This window comes from Panthera pardus, unplaced genomic scaffold (genome assembly GCF_024362965.1).
Source record: "Panthera pardus isolate Hobbes unplaced genomic scaffold, ASM2436296v1 HiC_scaffold_13, whole genome shotgun sequence".
Taxonomy (NCBI): Eukaryota; Metazoa; Chordata; class Mammalia; order Carnivora; family Felidae; genus Panthera; species Panthera pardus.
Genome location: NW_026526688.1, coordinates 161,204,195 through 161,228,132, shown reverse-complemented (window position 1 = coordinate 161,228,132; position 23,938 = coordinate 161,204,195). Strand labels below are relative to the sequence as shown.

General features: G+C 41.5%; 1 protein-coding gene across 2 annotated transcripts in view; it reads left to right on the top strand.

Moving 5' to 3' along the window:
* KIT (KIT proto-oncogene, receptor tyrosine kinase) overlaps window positions 1-23,938 on the top strand; it is an 86,422-nt gene that overhangs the window by 37,953 nt on the left and 24,531 nt on the right. For both annotated transcript variants that reach the window (XM_019469682.2, XM_019469673.2), the window contains exons 3-7: window positions 1,764-2,045; window positions 3,143-3,279; window positions 8,120-8,291; window positions 13,192-13,381; window positions 15,582-15,697. In XM_019469682.2, coding sequence (XP_019325227.2) covers window positions 1,764-2,045; window positions 3,143-3,279; window positions 8,120-8,291; window positions 13,192-13,381; window positions 15,582-15,697 — 897 coding nt within the window. The remainder of the gene's footprint in view (window positions 1-1,763; window positions 2,046-3,142; window positions 3,280-8,119; window positions 8,292-13,191; window positions 13,382-15,581; window positions 15,698-23,938) is intronic.

Here is a 23,938-nt window from a genome sequence, read left to right as displayed (position 1 = left end):
CTTTCCTAGGTGGGTAGCTGAAAAATACACACTGATAAGGCGCAGCTTAGCCTCTGGGTATGATTCCGTAATTGTTGAGCTAACCTGTGTGCTGTTCTTTGACATTCAGGAAGGTACTCTTTAATTTTCAGGTGCTAATGAAGTATCATTCTGCGCATTAACGCAATGGGTAAACCACTGAATAAATGGGGACGACTGAATTCGCCAGGTCGGTCTGGCAGACTTCATGGTTTTCTTTAAAGGGAAAGTCTTCCCTAGTAACTTAGCCCTATGCTGAATTATTACTGATTTAAGATGTTTGGATACTTAAGTGATTCATGTTACAGCAATGAAAGAAATTGGGGCGTTGTAGGAGCTAGACTAAGCCACCGAGCAAGAGTAGATGTAGAAAAAATAAACCAAACAAAACAGCTATGGCCTCAGACCATAGTTCAGCCATCATGAAGTACTTTATTCATAGAACTAATTAGTAAGGCTGGGAGGTGCATAATTCGTTCTGGGAAATTATCTTTCAAAATTGGTCAGTATATATTTCAATGATGTCAAGTTGATTTTTGTGGAACACCTGAATTCCAGGTAGAAAGGACAAGTAAGAAACATTTTAAACATAATCTGTTGGCCCAACCGTGTATCTGTATTCTCTTTACACAGGAGAGGTGGCAGCATATTGTGTATACAGAATGAGGTTTGTCTTTGCTTATATGAGGTCCCAGTCTGCCTGAGGCTTTTCCAGTCCACACCTGGTGTCCTGGCGTAATTGTTAATAGCACTCCCCTTCACTCACAAGCGTCCTGGTTTGGATGATAAAGTGTTTGCCACCGCATTCCTGAAACTCATGAGCTCCCCTTGGGAATAAGGCTTCAGTTGATTTCCACAAGTTTGTATTAATATGTGTCTTTCAAGAGAGCATGGATAGAGCGGGACCCACGTGACATTCGTATGGGGTGGCCTGCTAATAGTTTTTGCAGATTCTATGCAGAAGCCAAAAGATTCTGGAGATTGGGGACTCTGGAAGGGGGTCCCCACAGAACAGTTAAGAGGAAGAATACCTCTCCTCTCTGATCCTGATAGGTATTATCAGACCGGCTTAGTCTTGGCTCATGCTCCTTAGAGTATCCTCTGTTGTGGAAAAAGAGTAAGTTTTGTAATAAAATATCCCCAGATTTTTAAGAGCCCAAGTGTGGTATCACTGCAGTTCGAGTTCTGCCCAGCCGTTTCTGGACCATGTCACTTTAGGAGAGTCCCTTTAAAAAAATATAATTTTATTTTTTTAATGTTTATCTACTTGAGAGAGAGAGAGACAGACAGGCAGACAGAGTGCAAGGGGGGTGGGGGAGTAAAGAGAGAGGGAGACACAGAATCTAAAGCAGGCTCTAGGCTCCGAGCTGTCAGCACAGAGCCCGACGTGAGGCTTGCACCCACAGACCACAAGATCATGACTTGAGCCAGTCGGACGCCTAACCGACTGAGCCTCCCAGGCACCCCTAGGAGAGTCACTTTTTTGAGACTTCAGTTTCTTCATGTATAAAGGGTGATGAAGATAGTGCCCTTCACTGAGGGCTGTTTTGAGGGTTAAATGAGAGAAAGCATAATGGTCCAAGCTTGGTGTCTGACACATGGAAAGGGACAAATGTTAACTGTTACTTAATTAGCAGTGTTTGGGTAAATTCTACTTTTGCTCGCAAAGAGAAACGTCGGAGTCATTTGAGATTTTTCAAAAATGTTTTCAACCATTCAAACTACTGATTTTTGACACGCTATAGATCCCGCAAAGCTTTTCCTCGTTGACCTTCCCTTGTATGGGAAAGAAGACCATGATACGCTGGTCCGCTGTCCTCTGACAGACCCAGAGGTGACCAATTACTCCCTCCGGGGGTGCGAGGGGAAGCCTCTTCCCAAGGACTTGACTTTCGTCACCGATCCCAAGGCTGGCATCACAATCAGGAACGTGAAGCGCGAGTACCATCGGCTGTGCCTGCATTGCTCTGCGGACCGGAAGGGCAAGTCCGTGCTGTCGAAGAAATTCACCCTGAAAGTGAGGGCAGGTAAGGGGAGGCCCTTCTCGCTTTCTTCTGGGAGGCGGAGCAGCTGTTGATGTTGATTGGTACATGACTTCTCTCTTCTCGCTGGTCCATCTTTCGATCGGCCGTCAGGCAGCTGGCTCTTCCTCACTCCCCCCGGCTTCAGACTACTGTCAGCTGCTTGTGAACTCTTTGTTGCATAGTCCCCACCCCACACAACCGCCCACGACTGCCTCCAGCGGGGCGCGTTGACCAGCGACTGGCATTTAGACCGTATAGGGGTCAGTAGGAGGAGGGGACCGCCGTGAAACCTACCGACATCGGGGCACCCCAAGTTTTGTAACCGCACGAGGTGTTCCTTCCGACAGAAACTCACTGGGAAGCTTCAGTTACACTATTTGAAAAGATTAGCATACACATTATTCACTCCTTGATTTAGTATTGACAGAGAGATTGACTTTCTCCTCGGCTGTTTAATTTTCATGCATTCCCAAACTCTTCACAATCTGAGGAGGCAAGTACCAACTGAGTACAGACTTTGTTGTTATCCTGGCGTTATGTAGATTGTTTTGGTAGCTGGAAGATGTCTAGATTTTGTATCTCAGATCATCAAATTCGACACCAGTTGACATTCAGCAACCGGGGGGGTTTTTTTAAGGCTTTTGAAAAAGTGTGCTCCTTGGCGTTAAGTTTGGTTATTTAAAATGGGGGTTTTCAGAGACGGACAACGTATTATTTTTACGGCCTACGGGAAAGATGCCTGTTCAGTTAAAAGAATTTAACTAGGTGCGGGTCACATCCTCATGAAACCATCAAGGTTGTGTGAGGTAAAGATTAATGCCAGGCCTGCCCGTTTCAAAATAGCATTGTCAAGGAGCGTTATAATCTCAAAGCAGACGGTCCTATCTTTTTCACCCGGTATTAATGAATTTGCTTGAAGGATACAAGATTTAATTGCTGATGCCTACAGATGTGCATGTACTACAGAGCAGTCAGTAGCATACCTGATATTTTATTTAACAGACCACCGAGTAAGCTGTGCGCATTTGAGGAAAAGTGGCAAGTGAAAATGGCATATAATAGAACAGATTATTTGAGGGTCCCGTTTCTTTTTATTCTAGCCATCAGAGCTGTCCCAGTTGTGTCTGTGTCCAAAGCAAGCCATCTTCTTAGGGAAGGGGAAGAATTCTCCGTGATGTGCTTGATAAAAGATGTGTCTAGTTCCGTGGACTCGATGTGGATCAAGGAAAACAGCCCGGTAAGTGGCTTGTTCCCCCTTTTTTTTTTTCTCCCCCAATCGATGGTTTTCTCTTTGTGGGAGATTTTAAGGGTTTGTTTTTTTTTTTCCTTAAAAGGGTCTATTAATTGTCCTGGGGAGGCTCAGCTGGTATGTCTGTCTGAGGTGGGACTGTCTGGGCGTGAGTCGAGATGCAGATTTCCCCCTTTCGTGACACCATATGTGGGTGTGTATCTTCATTATTAGTGACACATGCATGTCATTTGGTAAATTTACGTTGAGAAAATCAACGAGAGGACTCGAGACTCCTTTTGTTACTGTACCCGGTTTCTTTGACTTTCCTGGGGAAATTTTAAGAAAACTAATGATTGCGTATGCACCTTGATTTTTTTCAGACTATTATCAAAGCTACCCAGGGCAGATTATTTAAAATATTGGGAAAAGTTGTCAATGGTTTTTTTTTCCTTTCACGTTGAAAAAGAGTAAATGGCCTCAGATACTAACCAGAGAGCTCTTTGCTTTCCCACAAAGTGGCCTATCCATTTGAGAGCTGGGTTTCTTTTTTGTATTGATCTGACTCTCCCCTCTGAGGCTGGTTACCTGAGATCAAGTTGCTAATGGCTTTCTGTTTGTTTTAGTCACTATTAATAAAATGGTTATCTTTAATCTGAAACATTTGGACATGTTTAAGTTCTCATTCGTTTAACAAATGTGTATTGAATGTCTACTATATGTCAGGTACTGTGTTAGGCATATCTTAAGTAAATTTTGAGCCAGTTTTGGAAGTTTTTTGTTTTTTGTTTTTTTCCTCTCTAAATACTCCTTAATAGCAAGGTCTTTAAAATGTCTAAATTCCCAAATATTTTGTTTTCAAATTCCCATCGACTGAAGTTTCAGTAATTTTTATTTGCATAATGTTGGCCATCTAGTTAACTAGCTTTTACGGTGGTTTTTCTTCGTATACATATGTGCATGACATTGGAGGAAAGATATGATATAGTTTCCTTCTCCTCCTCTTCCTGTCCTCCCTCCCCTTGCTCTGTATTCAACATTGGTGATTTCATGCCTGTTTAAAGAATGCTTTGCTAGATAAGTAACCATGGTGATTAGTCTAATGCAAAGTAGTATGATGGTATTCACATAGACTTGTGATGGATGATCCCTTGCTGGTGAAGCCTATCACCACTGACTAGGAGAATGGATTGTACTAGACTTGTTCTTTCAAACCAATGGCTCAGAGAAACAAGTTTTCGTTTCCGTATCATAGAATTTAATAAAAACGGTAGTTTATGTATGGATTTTTGACTGACCTTATAGAACGCAATCCTATATAAATTGGCTTTCTGTAATCCTTGATTTCAGATGAGAGAACAATTTATACCATGTATATATTTGAGCCTCCGTATAACTTGAAAATTAGCTTTTTTTTCCTATGAGGAATTATATTGCCCCAGGCAGTTTTGTTCTGAACCGTTTTTCCCTGGAGTCTTACATGCCATTCCCAATTAATCCACCAGCATTGGAAGATAAGCCTTTGGTATTGGGAGCTCTTTGGGGAAATCCCAGTGTGTATCTCAAGGGTTAAGGAAAACCAAATCACATGCAAACAATATGTAATATGTGACTTACAGATGGGGCTCATGGCTCTCCGCCAAGGTTCATCCATGAATCTTTTGTTGATATCCTTTGGCTTAATTTGAAATACTTAGCACTCTTAGCACTATCAAATTATTTTAAAAATCCATGGTATTTGACTCTGACCCTTTGGAATAACTAACTCACAATGAAATCTAGGATAAAATGACCGTCCTAGAGTTTTTGCTGTTGTGTGTTTTAAAACGTAAGAGAGTCTTGGCATTTATTCAACCCTTGTGAATCTTGTTAGCTTTTCTAATGCTTTTAAACCCTTGTATTTTTTACTTTTAATTAGGATATTTGACAGTGTCCTAAAAATGGTCTTCAGGTTTGGGTGTTGGGTCTGCATCACTACTGAGGTCCAAGCTTTTCCTTCCCGCATTGACATGTTCATTGTTCAGGTTTAACTCCCTGTTAGAAGACCTTTGGGCTCTTGGGAGAACTAGAAGGAAGAGATACCATAAATCTAGAATGTGTGATGTTACCTGTCCATCGTCACTCTGCCTTTGAAGAGAAGTCTATGACATGATGGACCGGGAGAGGACAGAACAATGTCACCTCACCTTGCTATTACATCTTCTTGATTGATCTTCTGCAGCAAAATGGCAGATTCCTGCCAATTACTAGAAGAATCTCTGGGAAGGGAGTATCTTCTAATCTGCCTAGTGCTTCAAATTGGAAAGGCGGTTCAAGACCTTTCTTTAAAGACCTTCTCTCCTTCCCTTTCAGAAACAAAAGCTGGGTGGGGCACCTGGGTTGCTCAGTTGGTTAAGCGTCCCACTTCTGCTCAGGTCATGATCTCACGGCCGTGAGTTCGAGCCCCGTGTCGGGCTCTGTGCTGACAGCTCGGAGCCTGGAGCCTGCTTCGGATTCTGTGTCTCCCTCTCTGACCCTCCCCCGTTCATGCTCTGTCTCTCTCTGTCTTAAAAAAAAAAAAAAAAAAAAAAAAAAAAAAGAAACAAAAGCTATGACTGCTCGTATCCTTGACTTGCTCAAGATCTCACAGTTAGTTAACAAAGCAGGTTTCTCTTCTTTTTATTTCAAAACATTCAGCTTTGGCAGTCTGCTCTTATGTATGCTCATTTTAATGTAAAATTTTTTTTTCCAAAAATATAATAACATGAGGAAAAAAAGAGAAACAGATATAATTCTACCACTGCATGTAGCAGTGCTATGCAGTGGAAATATAATGTGAACCTCCTATGTAATTTAAAATTGTCTAGTAGGCACATGACAGAGAGTAAAACAAGTAAAATTGATTGTAATATATTTTATTTAACCTTGTATAGCTAAAATATTACCATGTAATTAACAAAAAGTATCAATGGGTTATTTTACATTACTTTTTTGATATTAAGTCTTCCAAATCGGGGACATATTTTATATTTACAACACAACTCAGTTTGGACCTCAAGCATCTCAAGAGCTCCAGTAGTGTTTATGTTGGCTGGTTTTTTTGTTTGAAATTTATTTCTATTTATTTATTTTATTTATTTATTATTTTTTTATTTATTATTTTTTTTAACCTTTATTTATTTTTGAGACAGGGAGAGACAGAGCATGAACGGGGGAGGGGCAGAGAGAGAGGGAGACGTAGAATCGGAAGCAGGCTCCAGGCTCTGAGCCGTCAGCCCAGAGCCCGACGCGGGGCTCGAACTCACGGACCGCGAGATCATGACCGGAGCCGAAGTCGGACGCTTAACCGACTGAGCCACCCAGGCGCCCCTTTATTTATTTATTTTAATCGAGAGAGAGCATGTGGGCAGTGGAGGGGGTGGGGTTGGGGAGAGAGGGAGAGAGGGAGGGAGGAAGAGAGGAATCTTAAGCAGTCTCTACACTCCCTGCGGAGCCCAACGTGGAGCTCAATCCCATGATCCAGGGATCATGACCTGAGTTGAAATCAGAAGTTGGATGCTGAACCGACTGTGTGACTGGTCTTTATAAACACTATATAGCCCACTTTTTTTTTTTCTTTTCATATTTCTTTTCTCTCTGCCCCCATGCATATGTATTATCACATGGTTGCCGTTCTAAGGTACACTCGATTTAGGTGTTTTAAGTAATATAAACATTTTTCTTATTTTCACATTCATGATTTTGATTCTTGGTAGACATTTAGGTCATCTCTGAGATGTCACTGCAGTAAATATTTTTGAGCTTTTTTTTTTTTTTTTAATTGAGTTATTTCCTTGAGATAAATTTGCTGAAATTGATCAGGGGATATGAACATACTGCCAAGCTGCTTTCCACAAGGATTGTTCTGATTTACAATGCCGTCAGAATGGTCTAATGCTAATAGGCTCACCATGGCCTGGCCAGCAAAAACCCTTGATCTCGCTCCATGTCAATATCAGCTCCTTTACTTTCTTTTTTCAGTTGTTATTTTTTCAATTGGAATGTGTTCATATTACAGAAAATTTGGAAGATGAAGAAAGCTCTTTGGTACTCCTTTTAATCTTTTCAGAGAGGAGCTATAGTTTATATTTTACTTTATTCCCATGATATTTTCCATACCAGAAATCTCTCCATGTGTGAATGGTGATATCACAAGAGTAAATTTGTAACTTTTTCTCTTCAGCTCATGCTTAAGTAATTTGGGTTTGGTCTTACATGTTTTACATACTTTGGGACCCTTTTTAATAGTTGCCAAAATTCTGCTGGGTAAGAACTGTAGGATGAATTTCCAAGCTAGCTTTAGACACTGGGATTCTACTTTTATTCATGAAAATAGTATAAATATTAATAGAACATGATTATTAGAGATGTGTTTTCTTTCAATCGCTAGGGTATAAAATTTAAAAAAATACATGTAACAGGAAATGCTGATATGATCTAACTATGCTGACTCATTGTAAAATATCAGTAAAATATCAGCATTGTAAAATGTGGTATTTCTTATGTAGTAACTTCTAAAATTTGGCACTGTTAAACAATATTTAGTGATGCAGAGAATTTGGAATCAGGTATGCCATGGTTATTAAAAAAATGAATTTTCATGTTTTTTCTAATAGTGACTATCTTTCAATATAATCCAGGAATATGAAGTGTTCCAATGACAGACTTGTCATGACGCTTTATTATTCTTACTTAAGTAGTGTATAATGAATGTTAATATGGAGAAGTTAATTGCTGCTATTTTTAATTTATCTAGCTAGGAAAGATCCTGAATATAAATTTTATGGTAATCTTTGATTTTTTTTTTTTTTTCCTCTCCTTCTGTAACCAGCAAACTAACGCACAGCCACAGAGTAATAGCTGGCACCAAGGTGACTTCAATTTTGTACGTCAGGAAAGGTTGACGATCAGCTCAGCAAGAGTTAACGATTCTGGAGTGTTCATGTGTTATGCCAATAATACTTTTGGATCGGCAAATGTCACAACAACCTTGGAAGTCGTAGGTAAATATCTCTATGGGAACGTATAAATTACTGGCAGTAGTGAAAGAAGACATTGCTAGAGAGTTTCCTTTTTATGTTAATAGAATGTTGAAGCGATTCTTAGAAATTTTATGATCACGGAATGAATGAATGAATGACAATGATCACGGTAGCCTTTTTCCAACTAGAGCCCAAGAGCAAATCCTATCAGTTTAATAGAGGGGAAGAGGAAAGATGTAACTGAAGCTGTTTCAATGGGCCATTTTCTGCCATCCGCCCTCCCCTCCCCACCACACAAAGTGTGACCTGGAGCTTTTTCAAAACTTCTAGTCCTTGGGGCGCCTGGGTGGCACAGTCGGTTAAGCGTCCGACTTCAGTCAGGTCACGATCTCGCGGTCCGTGAGATCGAGCCCCGCGTCAGGCTCTGGGCTGACAGCTCGGAGCCTGGAGCCTCTTTCCGATTCTGTGTCTCCTTCTCTCTCTGCCCCTCCCCCGTTCATGCTCTGTCTCTCTCTGTCCCAAAAATAAATAAAAAAACGTTGAAAAAAAATTTAAAAAAAAACAAAAAAAACAAAAAAAAAAACAAAAAAAAAACTTCTAGTCCTTGCTGAATGACTTGAGTTTAGAAGTGGGTGTAGACTTTCTCTATGGAGGAGAGCAAGTGCTGAGAGCCTACAGTATTTCTCTGCGTCTTTTAGGGAGGCGCCTCAGTCTTTGGTTTATCTTTTTTACCGCCCAGGGGTCTGGTTTATTTGTTGCAGGAAGGGCTGAATTGGGCCTTTTCTTCCTAGTATGCCCCTCACTTCACCCTGTCTTGTAGCCTTATAGGCCGTAGCATAAACCTTCAGGAAGGAACCCCACTGGGGTTAGTTAGGTCCTTGGTTCTACCTAGCATAAACTGGATCATGGTACCTATGGTCCTAAGCGCATCTAGCTAGTACATACTATGTAAAGGTTTAACCTTTTCTTCCCTCCTCTGGAAATCTCACCAAATCTTTATTTTCCAAGATCTACTTAATGAGAACAGAATGCAGTGAAGTACTGTTCTTGATTTCCTGGAAATAATAATAATTTTTAAATTACTTTGTTTACACTTTTTTTTTCTTTGGTCTTTTGAGTATTGTTCGAATTTAATCTATTTTCTTGTCTTTTTAGTGCAGTTATGTTCTTAGTGCTTGACTTTGATTAAGTACTTGCATGGTGGTGAAACTTCCTCATGAGCAATAATAAAACGATGTGATATTTGTTTTCATTTCTCCTCTTTCCCCCATGTTTCTTCAATAATTTATGAAGCAATGTTAGAGGTCTGTGATTTATTCTACAATAATCTCATATAATTTTGGTGTTTCTGCCCATGTTGTAATGGAAAGCATTACACACTAAATGTGGAAAAGACCCTTTACTTGCAATTATAGAGTCAGTGTGCAGAAAGAGTATTATTACTTTTTCCCTAAACGTGATTGTGAACCATTTATTAATTTGAATAGAAAGCTATGCTTTTAAAATATTAAACTCCATAAGTGCTAATTTGCTAAGTTGATTAGGGAGCATGTTGATATATCAGCTTCAGCTCCAGAAAGCAATTAGTAAGGATGTTTTGAGCATATTATTGTATGTAATCAGATTTTTAAAATCCATTCATCAATTTCCAAGAATATAACTGTATAACTGGAAGGGCTTGTGGCTGTGAAATCTGAATCTGGTTTTGTATTGTTTCGGGATGGGTTGGGACAGGACAAGAAAGAGGGAGACAAAGAGAAAAGCCATTTCTTTTGGGGCTGGAGGTCGGATTTGAATATGATGTGGATCCCTTCTTGGCCTTTCAGCTAAGATCAAGTGTGCGTATGACGTGCAGTGGCTTTGGGATAGTCCCCACCTGGTTTTGAATTGGAGCTGTGCCACCTGACTTTTGAATGCACCCTACTTTACCTCTGCCTGTATTTCCTCTTCTGAGAAGCACAGCCTCCAACTCCAAAGGCTGCAGAGAGGAGAAAAGGCAATAGATTTTATAGAAGTGCCTGGCATAGAGTTTGCACTTGATGAAACGTTACTGCGTCACCAACTTCTTAATGCAGAAGTATCTGAAAAAAATCATACTTTCTGTTAAAACAACGCTGATGGAGTTCTTTGATTCTAATAACTCTTATACTTCATGAATTTGAAGCTCTATTCCACTATAGGACATAAAACTATATTGAGCCTGTAAAGAACTCTAGAAAACTCAGGAAAACTTCGGTAGTATACCTATGTGGTGATAATGAGAGAACTCACTTCAGTGCAATTATTGTCTGGAATATTTGAGTGTTTTGCTTTGGGTGTATTTGAATTGATGACCTTAAGAACTGGAAACTGTAACATAGCATTTAGATGAAACATTTGTTCCCTCAAAATTAACCTAAATTTGCTTTAAAAATGACAGGAGGTTTTAATTTATGATTTGGGTATTAGAACAAGATGGTGGTTTCCATCTCCAACTTTGACTTGGATGAGTTTTTATTCTCACCTATGACAGATCCTTTTCCATTACTGCAAAGGAGAGTTGGACTCCACTTTTTCTTCTGAATCTATAGGAAAACCAAGAGGCAGCCAATGCTGTAATGACAACTCCTGGGAGACCTTAATATATGTAGCCAAATAGTGCCAAAAATAATGAAAAGTGTATTTAAAAGTTTATAATTACTAAATTTGGAAAAAGAATTAGAAGAATAAAATGAAAACTCTCCCATAATCCCACTAAATGTGACATAACCATTTTTAAGATTTGGTATATTGCTTGTATTTTTGTATGCAGCAGGGTTTCGGTGATGCCTACAAGCTTATTCTCTCTCTCTCTAACTGGAAGTATTATATGGAGAATCTAGGGATATGTTACAGTGAGAAAAGCCAAGCCTGGCGTCTCACAAACCTGTATTCAAATCTGGGCTCTGCCCTTGGGCAGCTAGCTCTTAAGCTTTCCAGGACTGGATATCTTTCATCTATACATTAGGAGTTATAAGCTTTCTCCCCTAGTATTGTTATGGAATTAAATATTTGTCATAATTGTTAATTAAAATGTAATGCCAAGCTACTTAAGGCAGTTCTTGGCACATAGCAAGCATTCCATAAATGGTGGCTATAAAAATAATATTGGCAATTATTTTATTACGTGTTTTTCAAGCTCTTTCTTATATTATTGTCATAGAACCATTTCTCACCAGTGCCCTGATTTTTAAAATTATTATATCCAAGGTAGAGAGCCGTTCTTTTTGCATGTAGCTACCCACAAAGAAGAATGCTCCAACGGAAATTACAGGGTTAAATTAGAGAATAGATAATTATAGAAAATCTATATTGCTAAATGCTTTCTGAAAGAGTTGTGCCAATTTACAGTGTGTAATTCAGCACGCTACTTTTACCACACTTGCAGAATTACTGAGTTTCTTTCAAATTAGTTTTGCTATTTTTCCATAGGATGGATAGACTTTATTTTTTAACAGCTTTATTGAAGTTTTGCTATTTTTAAGAAGTGAAAAGTGATGCCTTATTTTTAATTACCAGTTTAGGGGTGCCTGGGTGGCTTAGTCGGTTGAGTGTCCAACTCTTCTTGATTTTGGTTCAGGTTGTGAGATCGAGCCCCATGTTGGGCTCCATGCTGAGTGTAGAGACTGCTTGGGATTCTCTCTCTCTCTCTCTCTCTCTCTCTCTCTCTCTCTCTTTCTCTCTCTCCCTCCCTCCCTCCCTCCCTCTCCCTCCCCCTTTCCCTTCTCCCCCTTGCCCCTCTCTCCCTATTGGGCTCTTTCTCAAATTAAAAAAAAACTGATTTACTAGTTTAAATATTTTCCATCTATTGATTTTCATGTTCTTTTTCCTATTACCTTAATTTTACAGTATAGACATTTAAAAATGCTATGTATTCAGATTCTTAGGACTTTCATAATTTGATTTTGTTTCTTCTGTTGTTTCTTTTTTTTTTTTCTTTTCTTTTTTTTTTTTAATGTTATTTCTGAGAGGGAGAGAGACAGAGTGTGAGCAGGGGAGAGGCAGAGAGAGAGCGAGACAAAGAATCCAAAGCAGGCTCCAGGCTCTGAGCTGTTAGCACAGAGCCCGATGGAGCTCGAACTCAGGAACCACGAGATCATGACCTGAGCTGAAGTTGGATGTTTAACCAACTGAGCCACCCAGGCTCCCCTCTTCTGTTGTTTCTAAAACGTCTAGAAAACTGCCCCCTCTGTAGAAGTTTGATAGGAGTTAATTCTGTTGTCAGTTAAAGATACAGTTCGATTATTAAAATGCTGTACTTGGGGCACCTGGGTGGCTCAGTCGGTTAAGCGTCCGACTTCGGCTCAGGTCATGATCTCACGGTCCGTGAGTTCGAGCCCCGTGTTGGGCTCTGTGCTGACAGCTCAGAGCCTGGAGCCTGCTTCACATTCTGTGTCTCCCTCTCTCTCTGCCCCTCCCCCGTTCATGCTCTGTCTCTCTCTGTCTCAAAAATAAATAAACATTAAAAATTTTTTTTTTTTTTTAAATAAAATGCTGTACTTGATTTCATCTGTGATATATTACATGATGAGGAGGTAACAGGTTTATTTTTCTTCAAATACTAAATGGCGTTCTTTCAACACCTTTATTGACAATTTGAGCTCTCTTCCCCCCTCTTGACTTTTGACACCTTCTTATCACATATACAATTGTACTGGGTCTGGGTGTGGGCTAACCATTTAGTCCCAACACTTTCTAACCTAAGAAGTAGTTCTAGAAGACTTACAGGGTGGTGCTAGCTCTTGAAGAGAGTTCCTTAAGAGACAGAGAAGGGAGAATAAACATTTCAAGTGCATCCTTTCTGAAACCAGCCAGTTACTTTTGTAAGCCAAAGGTGAAGTTGGGTTTTCCGTTGGATGGCTGTGCATAATAGTTTCTTCCTGTTCTATTTTGTTATAATCAGCTAAAGGATTCATTCACATCTTCCCGATGATGAATACCACAATATTCGTGAATGACGGAGAGAATGTGGATCTGATTGTCGAATATGAGGCATATCCCAAGCCTGAGCACCAACGGTGGGTCTATATGAACAGAACCCTCACTGATAAATGGGAAGATTATCCCAAGTCTGACAACGAAAGTAATATCAGGTAAGAAAAGAGCCTTACGCTGGGGATCAGATGTTTTCCCCGTCTCTCCTTGGCTTACCAGGGCCTGTGTCTGTGACCCATAGATGTATGAGAAGACACCTGGTGTGGAAAGAAGTTTGGGCCTGCTTCCTGAGTCTTTACACCAGTATTTCCTTTCGCTTTGTGATTAGAGCACGCATGGAAGTCCGTGCCTCAGTTTTCTCATTTGTGAAATGGAAGATCGTTTGCTCCCAGAGTTCTGAGGCTAGTTCCGAGCAGTGACTGGCATGTGCTAGAGACACATTGAAATCTTTTTTTTTTTTTTTTTTTCCACAGAAAGAGGAGAGTTAGTGCCTTGAATCCTTTTTTTTAAAAATGTAAGGTAACTAAAGCCTCATTCGGTAGCTCTGGGCCAGGCAGTGAACCCAAGTTCTGTCATAACACACACCCCTCTCATTTGATCCTCAACAGATTTATGATGAAAATAGAAGCAATCATAAAATAGTAACAAGTAAAAGAAAACTAGTAAAGAAAAATAAATACAATAAAAATGATTTTAAAAATTAAAAGAGTAAACTAGGCAAAGTAGCTTCCTTCTTGTAAGCTGCAGGTGTTTTTGACTGTGTTGCACTGTTCTAAGTACCTGACATATAGTGAGTCAATAATTTTAGTCCTCCACAAGCCCCATGATCAGGCACTCTTATTTTCATCATTTCTGTAGAAGAGGAAACAGACACAAATGAGTTAAGTAACTTGACCAAGATCAAAATGGCTACCAGAGGTAGATGCCCACTTAGACTTTGTATTTTTTTCCAGTCAGAAACTATGGGCTGTTACAGCAATGTGGGTGAGAGATGATGTTGTCCTGGGCCAAGATGGAAGGGTGGGAAGGAAGGGAATGGATTTGGGAGGCATCCAGGCCGCCTCCACAGGAATACTCAGTGGTTGAGGGGGTGGGAGAGAGAAGTAGCTGCTGAAGATGTCCCTTCGGATCCTGTGTCCGTCAGCCACGTTGGATGGCGAGGGGTGATGCCATTCAAGGAGGAGGAAAGGTTGGCAGGGGCAAATACTGTGAGTTCGGCTTGGTGTTTGTTGAAATTGAGGTTGACCATGGGCTCTCTAGTAGATGTTCAGGTAGGAAGTATCCTAGGTCAGGTTCCCTCGAAGCAGAGCCTGAGACAGGGATTCTGGGTCAAGGGCTTCATTAAGGGGAAGAGAGACCTTCCAGGGAGTAGGAGAGCAGGGTGGGGAGGATAAAGGAGGAAAAAAAGGATATGGGTGAGCAGTAGGCTGATCTCAGGGGTCCTCTGGAGCTGGCTTTTTGTCCCTCTCCATGGGCGGTCACTCATTGCTGTAGACCTGGATGGCAGTCAACTTTCAAGTGGGCCTAAGTGCCCAAGGGCAAGACTTGGGAGGACGTCACAGGTGTGAGTCATCATTAGCTGTACCCACAGGGCAGGGGTTGGGGGCTTGAAAATAGCTCTGTAGAGGAGGCGTAGGACTGAGAAGTCTGAACTGGAGGTAAAGATTTGAAAGTTGTGAGCAAACAGCGAGTAGTTCGGTGCGAGAGTAGATTGCTCAGGGTCACGTTGAGACGGTTGTGTCCAGGGCTTCTGGCAGAACTCCACACTCTGTCTACATAGCCATATCTGCCGGCCCTGCCATAAAAGAGAAGCTTCAATGTCAGGTACTACGAAGGACTCTAGGAAGAGGTGCTGGGCATGGGAGGAAAACCAGGAGATTATGGAGTTGCAAGAAGGAAGGTGAGGGCCCACAGTGTCGACTTTGCTCTCTGCATGGAGACAACTCCGTGTAGATGCCTGCCAGGCTTGGGTCCTTCCAGGTGAGTGTTGTGAAAGCACAGCGGGGCAGGTGAGCTCAGGACACCGGTGGGGAGGAGACTGAGTGAAGGACCGTGGGCAGAGAGGGACCACGGACAAGAGGCCAGCCAGGGACCGGGAGGAGGCTGCATTGCCTCTCCCCACTCAGCACCCTCACTGGGCAGCCATTTTGTCCCAAGGTAAATATAGGTGTATATGTTTATATTTGCTAATGTGGATCTTGTTAATACTGAGTTAAGTGAGTCTTATTTTTCCTCAAACAGGTGTGTATTTCCAGACAGAAATGGTGGATAAAACACTCACTTGAGGCAGGCCCTTCACAAGTGATTGATTTATTGCCTTTTTTTTTTTTTTTTCCCTGTGTGTGTGTGTGTGTGTAGATATGTGAGTGAACTTCACCTAACCAGATTAAAAGGGAACGAAGGAGGCACTTACACGTTTCAAGTGTCCAATTCCGATGTCAATTCTTCCGTGACATTGAATGTTTACGTGAACAGTGAGTAAAACAAATGGGTTCTTATCTTTTTATTTTTTATTATTTTAAGTTGTGGCTCGTGTTTGTAACAGCTGCAGAACTGAGCTCATTGTGTGCTGTGTAAATAATGTTTCATGATAATTTTGACCTTAACAAAGACCCCGTGGTTTGGTGGTTGGAAGAATGTGTACGAAAGCCAATTCCTTGTCCTACATCTCACTGACCGCACGACCTTGTGGAGGGCGCTCGGATTCTGGGTTCTGCCTTTGAGGCAAACAGAGGAGCCCTAGAAGTTAAAAATAACTGTCGTTTGAGGGAAAACGTATTATTATTGATTGTTGAAATGGGGAGGCAGAGGTTGAATGAGACCTGGATTATGGTGTTAGTTGGGTAAGAGATGCTATCAAGCTCTGACATGATTTCTTTGTGACAGTGCTTTCTTTTTCGGGGTTGTGAGATTATTTGTGTTTTGATTGTTCTACTAAGGCGGAGGCAATATCGATCCAGCTCCATAGGACTCTCCTGCGTAGCACATGGGTACTAAGGAGAGGAAGCAGGTGGTTTAGGATGGGAGGCTGGCTTTGGACATGGGAACCGGAACACCTGAGTCCTGCCCCGCTGTGGCCCCCACAACATCTTGGAGAAATGTCTTTGCCCAGAGGTTGAGGCCAAGGGAGCATGCCCACCAGCTGGGGCTTCTGCTGTGTGCTGGGCTTTTCCCCTGGCTCTACTCTGGGGGCCTATCTGCATTTCCAAGGAAGGATAGCAGGTGCCTGCCATACCGCACCAGCCAGGGCACCAGGGCACGGGAGGGCTCCAAAGACACAGAATTCCAAGGAGTGGCCAACAAAATGACCCATCGGAATTAGCCGTCCTGGGTGCGTGTTGCTGGGGTGGGGGGTGCGGGGGGGATAAGGAGACAACCCAGAACATTCCCTAGGAGACAAGTTAGTCACTGTGCTGGGCACTTCCTGTATGCTGGTGAGAACAAAGAATGGGCGCCGGTTTCTTGTCCTGAAGGAGCTTGCCTGCTCAGAAGTGAGTTTACAAGTTCATTGATGCCGAAGCTCCGCGGTATGCGGCAGGTAGCATGATCCATTTCAAGGGTAGACAGGAAACAGCTAGTAAGTGCCATTTAGGGCAGGTTTTTGATTGCTCTTCTGGAGTCTTTTAACTAGACCTTCATTTCCAAGCACAAGATGTTCTTAACGTGTTTACATCAAGAGCGTCACGTCTGTGGAGCTAAACAAGTTTCTGAACTACAGGCCTTCTCAGGATCCTTACCGTGCTGGTGTGTGTTATGCCTCCCCAGGAGGGCGGGTAAAATGCTGTGTGCAGCCCAAGCTTGGTTGACCACAGAACTTGCCTCTTTTTTGGAGGAAATCGTGTTAACATCGCAGTTCCTCTGAACAGCTTTGATTATATGGTATCTCATTGGCCTGCATTCCAGGCATCTCCAGATTAATTCAGGTGTTAATCAGAGGAGTTTAGCATATTACACATGGGCAAAATGATCTGCTTCTGCAAAATCTCAATATTCAAGTAATTTAAGAGACGGTTGCAGGTAAATCAATATCCTTACAGGCTAATATGCACATTGTCCACACAAAACTAAATTTTTGGGTGTTCTGGTGCAGTGTTTCCCAAATATCTGTGGTAAAGGACCTTTCCTTTTTTTTTTCCAGTTTATTCTGGATCAGTACTTTCTGTAAAATGCAGCAAGAGCCAGGATGCCTGGGCGGCTCAGTCGGTTCAGCATCCGACTTCGGCTCAGGTCATGATCTCATGGTTCATGGATTTGAGCCCCGTGTAGGGCTCTCTGCTGCCAGTGCAGAGCCCATTTCGGATCCTCTGTCCCTCCTCTCTCTCTCTCTCTCTCTCTCTCTGCTCCTCCCCTGCTGGTTCGTTCTCTCTCTCTCTCTCTCTCTCTCTCTCTCAAAAAAAAGAAACTTGAAAAAAATATGGTAAGAGCCAGGCACTAGGAAAGTGAAATGAAAAAGAACAGACATATGCAAAACCCACATTTGATTTTTTTAAATTGTGAGATTCAATAGATAGAAAAATGACTGTCAGATTGCTCCTTGTAAATGCTTATTATCAGGTTGTGTACTTAACTCTCGTTGACCAGGAACAGCGGATCATGGCCATGGCCTGCCCCACAGACCTCACTTTGAGAAGCTCAGTAGTTGGGAATTTTATAAAATGAAGTGCGTTTTGCGTCTCTTCTTTCCCTGGCTTCAAGGTCAAGGAGACACTGAGATCTGTCTCTTTCCCCTTTTTCATGCTTCCATTTGCTAGTCTGGTCTGCCAGTTAGCCGTGAGTCATTGACCTTAGAAAGATGTCTCTGAAGTCACCCTTACTTTTCTCTGGTGACAAAATTGCTGCCATTTTACTTACCAGGCTAATTTGCCATCCAGCAGGATCAGTGTTAGTCACCTCTGCTGGTGAACTCATGCTTGTTTTGAAACTGGATAAGAAACGGCATTAAGCTTCGCAAATGAATTTTTTCTCGGATTCCCCGTTGGTGCAGAAGGCCTTTTGTTTCTGCTGGGGCCTGGGTCACAGACATGCACCTAACATTTCCTGAGCTTCTGCTTCATGACACTGGGCACACAGACAAGAGTGTTGTCTGACCCCGTGGGTTAAGGTTCTTCAAGAAATCTTTCATTGATGTCAGTTCATTACAAACACTTAACTAACAGTAGCCATTTCTTTTCACTGACCTTCCACATTGGATTTCCTTATCTCCCAATGCTTTGACAGAGGTAGTGTTTGTTTTTAAGTTTATTTATTTTGAGAGAGAGAGTGTGTGTGTGAGCAGGAGAGGGGCCAAGAGAGAGGGAGAGAGAGAGAATCCCAAGCAAGTCCCACACTGTCAGCAGGGCTCGATCCCACAAACTACCAGATTATGACCTGAGCCAAAATCAAGAGTCGGGCGCTCAACCAACCGAGCCACTCAGCTGCCCCTGACAGAGGTAGTATTTTTGTGTGAAACTCAAAAACATCAGGCCTCTTGTGAAGTATGTTCGGTTGCTGTTCACAGATCAAGTTAGCTAATTTCCTTGTTGATTTTTTTCTTCTTTGAAAAAGATTTTTTAATGTGAAATTTTAAAGGCAAACGCTAAAAATAGTTTTGAAAGTTTAAATTGGAGAGTTGTGTCCATTTTGACATAACACTTTAGCTGAGCCAAATCCATATGAAGATCTACTGTGTGATTTATTCTGTAAATAAGCTTAGCCCCAAGGATGAAAGGAATTGTGCTCTGCAAAAATTAGAATTGATAGAAATCAGGATAATAAATGCATGATATTAGTGCAGAAATTCAGTGACTTTTACTCAGTGGCATTAATGCATAATTGCGTAATAGATTCAGCTGAAATGCTTATGAAAATCCATGATTTTGAATGGTTCAATGTTTGATGGTTGAAAAATTCACTTGTTTTAAAAACTCCACATGTAGATTTGAGTACCCTGAGTGTGTGCATGTGTGTATGTTTTAATTGCTTATGTGGGAGGCTTTAAAAAATACCATGTTCTGTCAGTTTGTGTTAGAGAAAAATATGTAGCATATTAAATTTGAAAATGTTTTAAGTCTGTTTTTAACTTCTCTAACCAAGCCATGATTTACATGGGTCTGTTCTGTTGACTGTTGGCTCTGTGGTATTAAAAGTGATTTATAAAGGCAGGCAAGAGCTATAACATGTTTGCCATTTTTGAGCAGAACTTCCAGTGGAAACTGATGGGAGTTTTTGCTAAGACGCAACAGAAGAGGGGCGCCTGGGTGGCTCAGTCGGTTAAGTGTCTGACTTCGGTTCAGGTCATGATCTCGCCTTTTGTGAGCTCAGGCCCCACATCAGGCTCTGCAGTACAGGGTCTGCTTGGGATTCTGTCTTTCCCTCTCTCTGCCCCTTCCCCACTTGTGCGCTCTCTCTCTGTCTCTCAAAATAAATAAATAAACTTAAAACACACACACACACACACACACACACACACACACACACGAAAAGCCAGTGACTCTTTGCATTGAATTTGCATTACTATAATCACCCTTTAACTGCTTATTGAAGATGCATACAGAAATCAGATTCTTACTTCTCTAAAGAAGTTTGATATCTTGGGTGAGTTAAATGTCCATTTGTTTTCTTTGTCAATTAAAATTGGGAGGAAAGTAGCATTCTAAAATGTACAGAACTATCCAAACGTGTTTTCTTATATATATACGTATATATACATACATATACGTGTACGTATATGTATGTATATATACGTGTATGTATGTATGTGTGTATATATATATATATATATATATATATATATGAAGAGAAAGCACTTTATTATGTCATTGTATTTAGATACAATGACATAATAAAGTGCTTTCTCTTTTTTTTAAGTTTATTTATTTTGAGAGAGAGAGGAGAGAGCGGGGTCGGGGGGGGGGGGGGAGAGAGAGAGAGAGAGAGAGAGAGAGAGAGAGAGAGAGAGAGAGAGAATCCCAAGCAGGCTCCGTGCTGTCAGTGCAGAGCCCAACATGGGACTTGATCTCACGAACCACGAGATCATGACCTGAGCCAAAACCAAGAGTTGGATGCTTAACTGACTGAGCCACCCAGGTGCCCCAAAAGTGATTTATTATTTTTTTTAAATTTTTTCAACATTTATTTATTTTTGAGAGAGAGAGTGTGTGTGTGTGAGCAGGGAGGGGTAGAGAGAGAGGAAGACACAGAATCTGAAGCAGTCTCCAGGCTCTGCGCTGTCAGCACAGAGCCGGACGTGGGGCTCGAACTCACGGACTGAGCCGAGGTCGGATGCTTAACCAACTGAGCCACCCAGGTGCCCCCCAAAAGTGCTTTTTTAATAGGTACTACTCTTTCCAAAATTCCTGGAGGTATAAGAAAGATGACACCACTGAGATTCTATACATGGCCTGTGATACTCCATTGGAAACTTCTGGTCTCCTTGCCTACAATAAATGTCACACGGTAAGGTTTTTTACCAGATCCAGCACAAATAAAAGGCCAAATGTACATTTAACTCTAAATTATCCACTTCTCTTTTCCGTCACCACCCAATATTCTTGAATATTTTGAACCTTATAGCAGACTTAAGTGTTAATCAGTAATGTACATATTTTTTACGTTTATTTTGGCATACACTTTCAAATATCCCAGGTGAGTCCTGAAGTAACCTACACAACTGTGGAAAGAAAGTATGATTGATATGATCATCAGTTATGATATGTATCAGTTATGATCATATCAGTTATGATATGATCATATGATCAGCAGTTGGTTTTCAAACCTCTGGAATGATTTTAAGAAGGTCCAGTAACTTTTTTCCAGCTTTATTGAGGCATCATTGACAAAATTGTAAGATATTCAAAGTGTATATATGATGATTTTGATGAATGTAAACATTTTGAGAAGATTCCCCTATCCACTTAATTAACATATTCATCCCCTTATATATTTACCCTTTTTATTTTCGGTTTTCTGGATTTTGGGGGTGGGGGGAGAGTAATTTGTTTTGTTTTTTGGTGAGAACATTGAAGTTCTACTTTCTTGACAAATTTTGATTATATAATACGGTGTTGTCAACTATGATCGCCATATAACTCATTAGATTCTCAGACCTTATTCATCTTATACCTGCCCCTTTGTACTCCTTTAATACTTCTTCCTAATTCCTTCATCCCTTAGGCCCTGACAACCCTTTTGCTACTCTTTTTTGATGAACTTCATTTTTTTTTTAAATGTTTTTATTTATTTTTGAGACAGAGAGAGACAGAGCATGAGCAGGGGAGGGGCAGAGAGAGGGGGAGACAGAGAATCTGAAGCAGACTCCATGCTCTGAGTGGTCAGCACAGAGCCCGACGCGGGGCTCGAACTCACAGAGCGTGAGATCATGACCTGAAGTCGGACGCTTAACCGACTGAGCCACCCAGGTGCCCCGAACTTCTTTTTTTTTTAAAGACTCCATTTAAGTGATCCCGTGCAATATTTGTCTTTCCACGTCTGACTTATTTCGTATAATATAATGCCCTCTGGGTTTATCCATGTTGTCACAGATGGCAGGATTTCCTTCTTTTTTAAGGCTGAGTAATATTCCTGTGTGTGGGGTACACATTTATCCACTGATAAATATGTGGTGTGGATCCACTGAGCACTGGAGTGCAGATGTCTCTTGAAGGTAATGGTTTTGTTTCTTTGGGATATATACCAAGAAGTGGGATTGCTGGATCTTATCTATCTATCTATTTTTTTTTTAATTTTGTTTTTATATGTATTTATTTTTGAGAGACAGAGACAGAGCTCAAGTGGGGGAGGGGCAGAGAGAGAGGGAGACACAGAATCGGAAGCAGGCTCCAGGCTCTGAGCCATCGGCACAGAGACTGATACGGGGCTCCAACCCACGAACAGTGAGATCATGACCTCAGCCGAAGTCGGACACCCAAGCGACTGCGCCACCCAGGCACCCCTGGTAGTTGTATTTTTAATGACTTAGGGAACCTCCATGCTGTTTTCCAGAGTGGCTGCACCAGTTTGCATTCCCACCAACAGTGTGTGAGGCTTCCCTTGTCTCCATGCCCTTGTCAACATTTGTTATCTCTTCTCTTTTTGACAATAGATGTGCTAACCGTTTGAGTGAGACTTTCATTTTGGTTTTGATATGCCAGTAACCTTCAAATGCCTCTTTAACACATTATCTGATAACATTTCCAGACGAGCATTATGATTCTAAAATATGTGGTAAATGATATCTAGGGGCCATAAATAGATCTCTCTCCAGTCTTAAAGGTCTCCCCTTTCAGGACAAACCTAGCCAGTGGAGTCAGAGTACTGTGGTACTCAGGTGGAAGTAAAGTAAGGCAGACAGGACAAGTGAGATATGGAGAACTCTGGGGCTTGCCCTTCACCAGTGGGCATACGTGGAACACATGGAAAGTTAAGCTAGATTGGCTATCCAAATGACCTTCAAACTGTACCAAGTTAGCTCTCAAAGTTTCCAACTCTACATTATTTACAGCAGAGTGTTAACAGGGGCTTGAAACAATTTAAGGAAATGCTAAATAATGCATTATTTTCACATCACCGTATCATGTAATTAACATCCTGTCTGGCATGAGCAATTATTTATAGATCATACAGTGTACCTGTATCAGTCAAACTAGTAAATCATCTGGAATAAGGCCTCTTGAAGAGAAAGTTTCTCTTTGACCACATTTGCAAAATCTGGGCTGCCCTTTATGTGTTTTTGGTTATAGTTTTTAAAATTTTTTTTAATGTTTATTTATTTTTGAGACGTAGAGTGTGAGTGAGGGAGGGGCAGAGAGAGAGGGAGACACAGAATCCGAAGCAGGCTCCAGGCTCTGAGCTGTCAGCACAGAGCCCGATGCGGGGCTCGAACTCCTGAACCGCGAGATCGTGACTGGAGCCTAAGTTGGACGCTCAACCAACTGAACCACCCAGGCACCCCTGGTTATGGTTAAGTCTACTTTTGAATGGCTAAACTATCCTTCTTCTAGGGGAAGCCACTCTAAGGGTAACTCCCTGCAAACAAGGTACATGCCAGCACGTTCGCCAAAGGCGAGGGCAGACCTGTCAAGTTGGCCATGTAGATAGAAGGCTTAGACTGCCTGCCAGCAAGACCTCTGGGTCACCCACCCAGTGGGAGGTCTCAAGAACCTTCCCCCAGGATAAAATGGTAATATGGGGTGGCCTTCAAGGATTGCTCATTTGGGGGACTTTGGGTCTGTGCCTTTCAAGATCCCCAGGAGACAAGAGCAGTTACTAGAACTTTGCCTCTTTGGAAGGTGGAAATGTTTTTCTGCCTTCTAAACTGTCAGCCATTTTTTAAGGATTGAGATGACCTTCCAAACATTTGGGTGTCCAGGCCATACTTATGTTAGAGGCTAACCATTTTAAGGCAAAGCCTTGAGCGGCTTTGGTCTTTAGTGTTTTGTTTTGTTTTTCCTATTAGATAGATTCTATTAGGTCTTCTAGATTAAATTATTAGAATTCTTCTTTTAAATTTTTTCTTTTAACATTTATTTATTTTTGAGACAGAGAGAGACAGAGCATGAACGGGGGAGGGTCAGAGAGAGAGGGAGACATAGAATCTGAAACAGGCTCCAGGCTCTAGGCTCTGAGCAGTCAGCACAGAGCCCGACATGGGGCTCGAACTCACGGACTGAGAGATTGTGACCTGAGCCGAAGTCGGACGCTTAACTGACTGAGCCACCCAGGCGCCCCTAAATTATTAG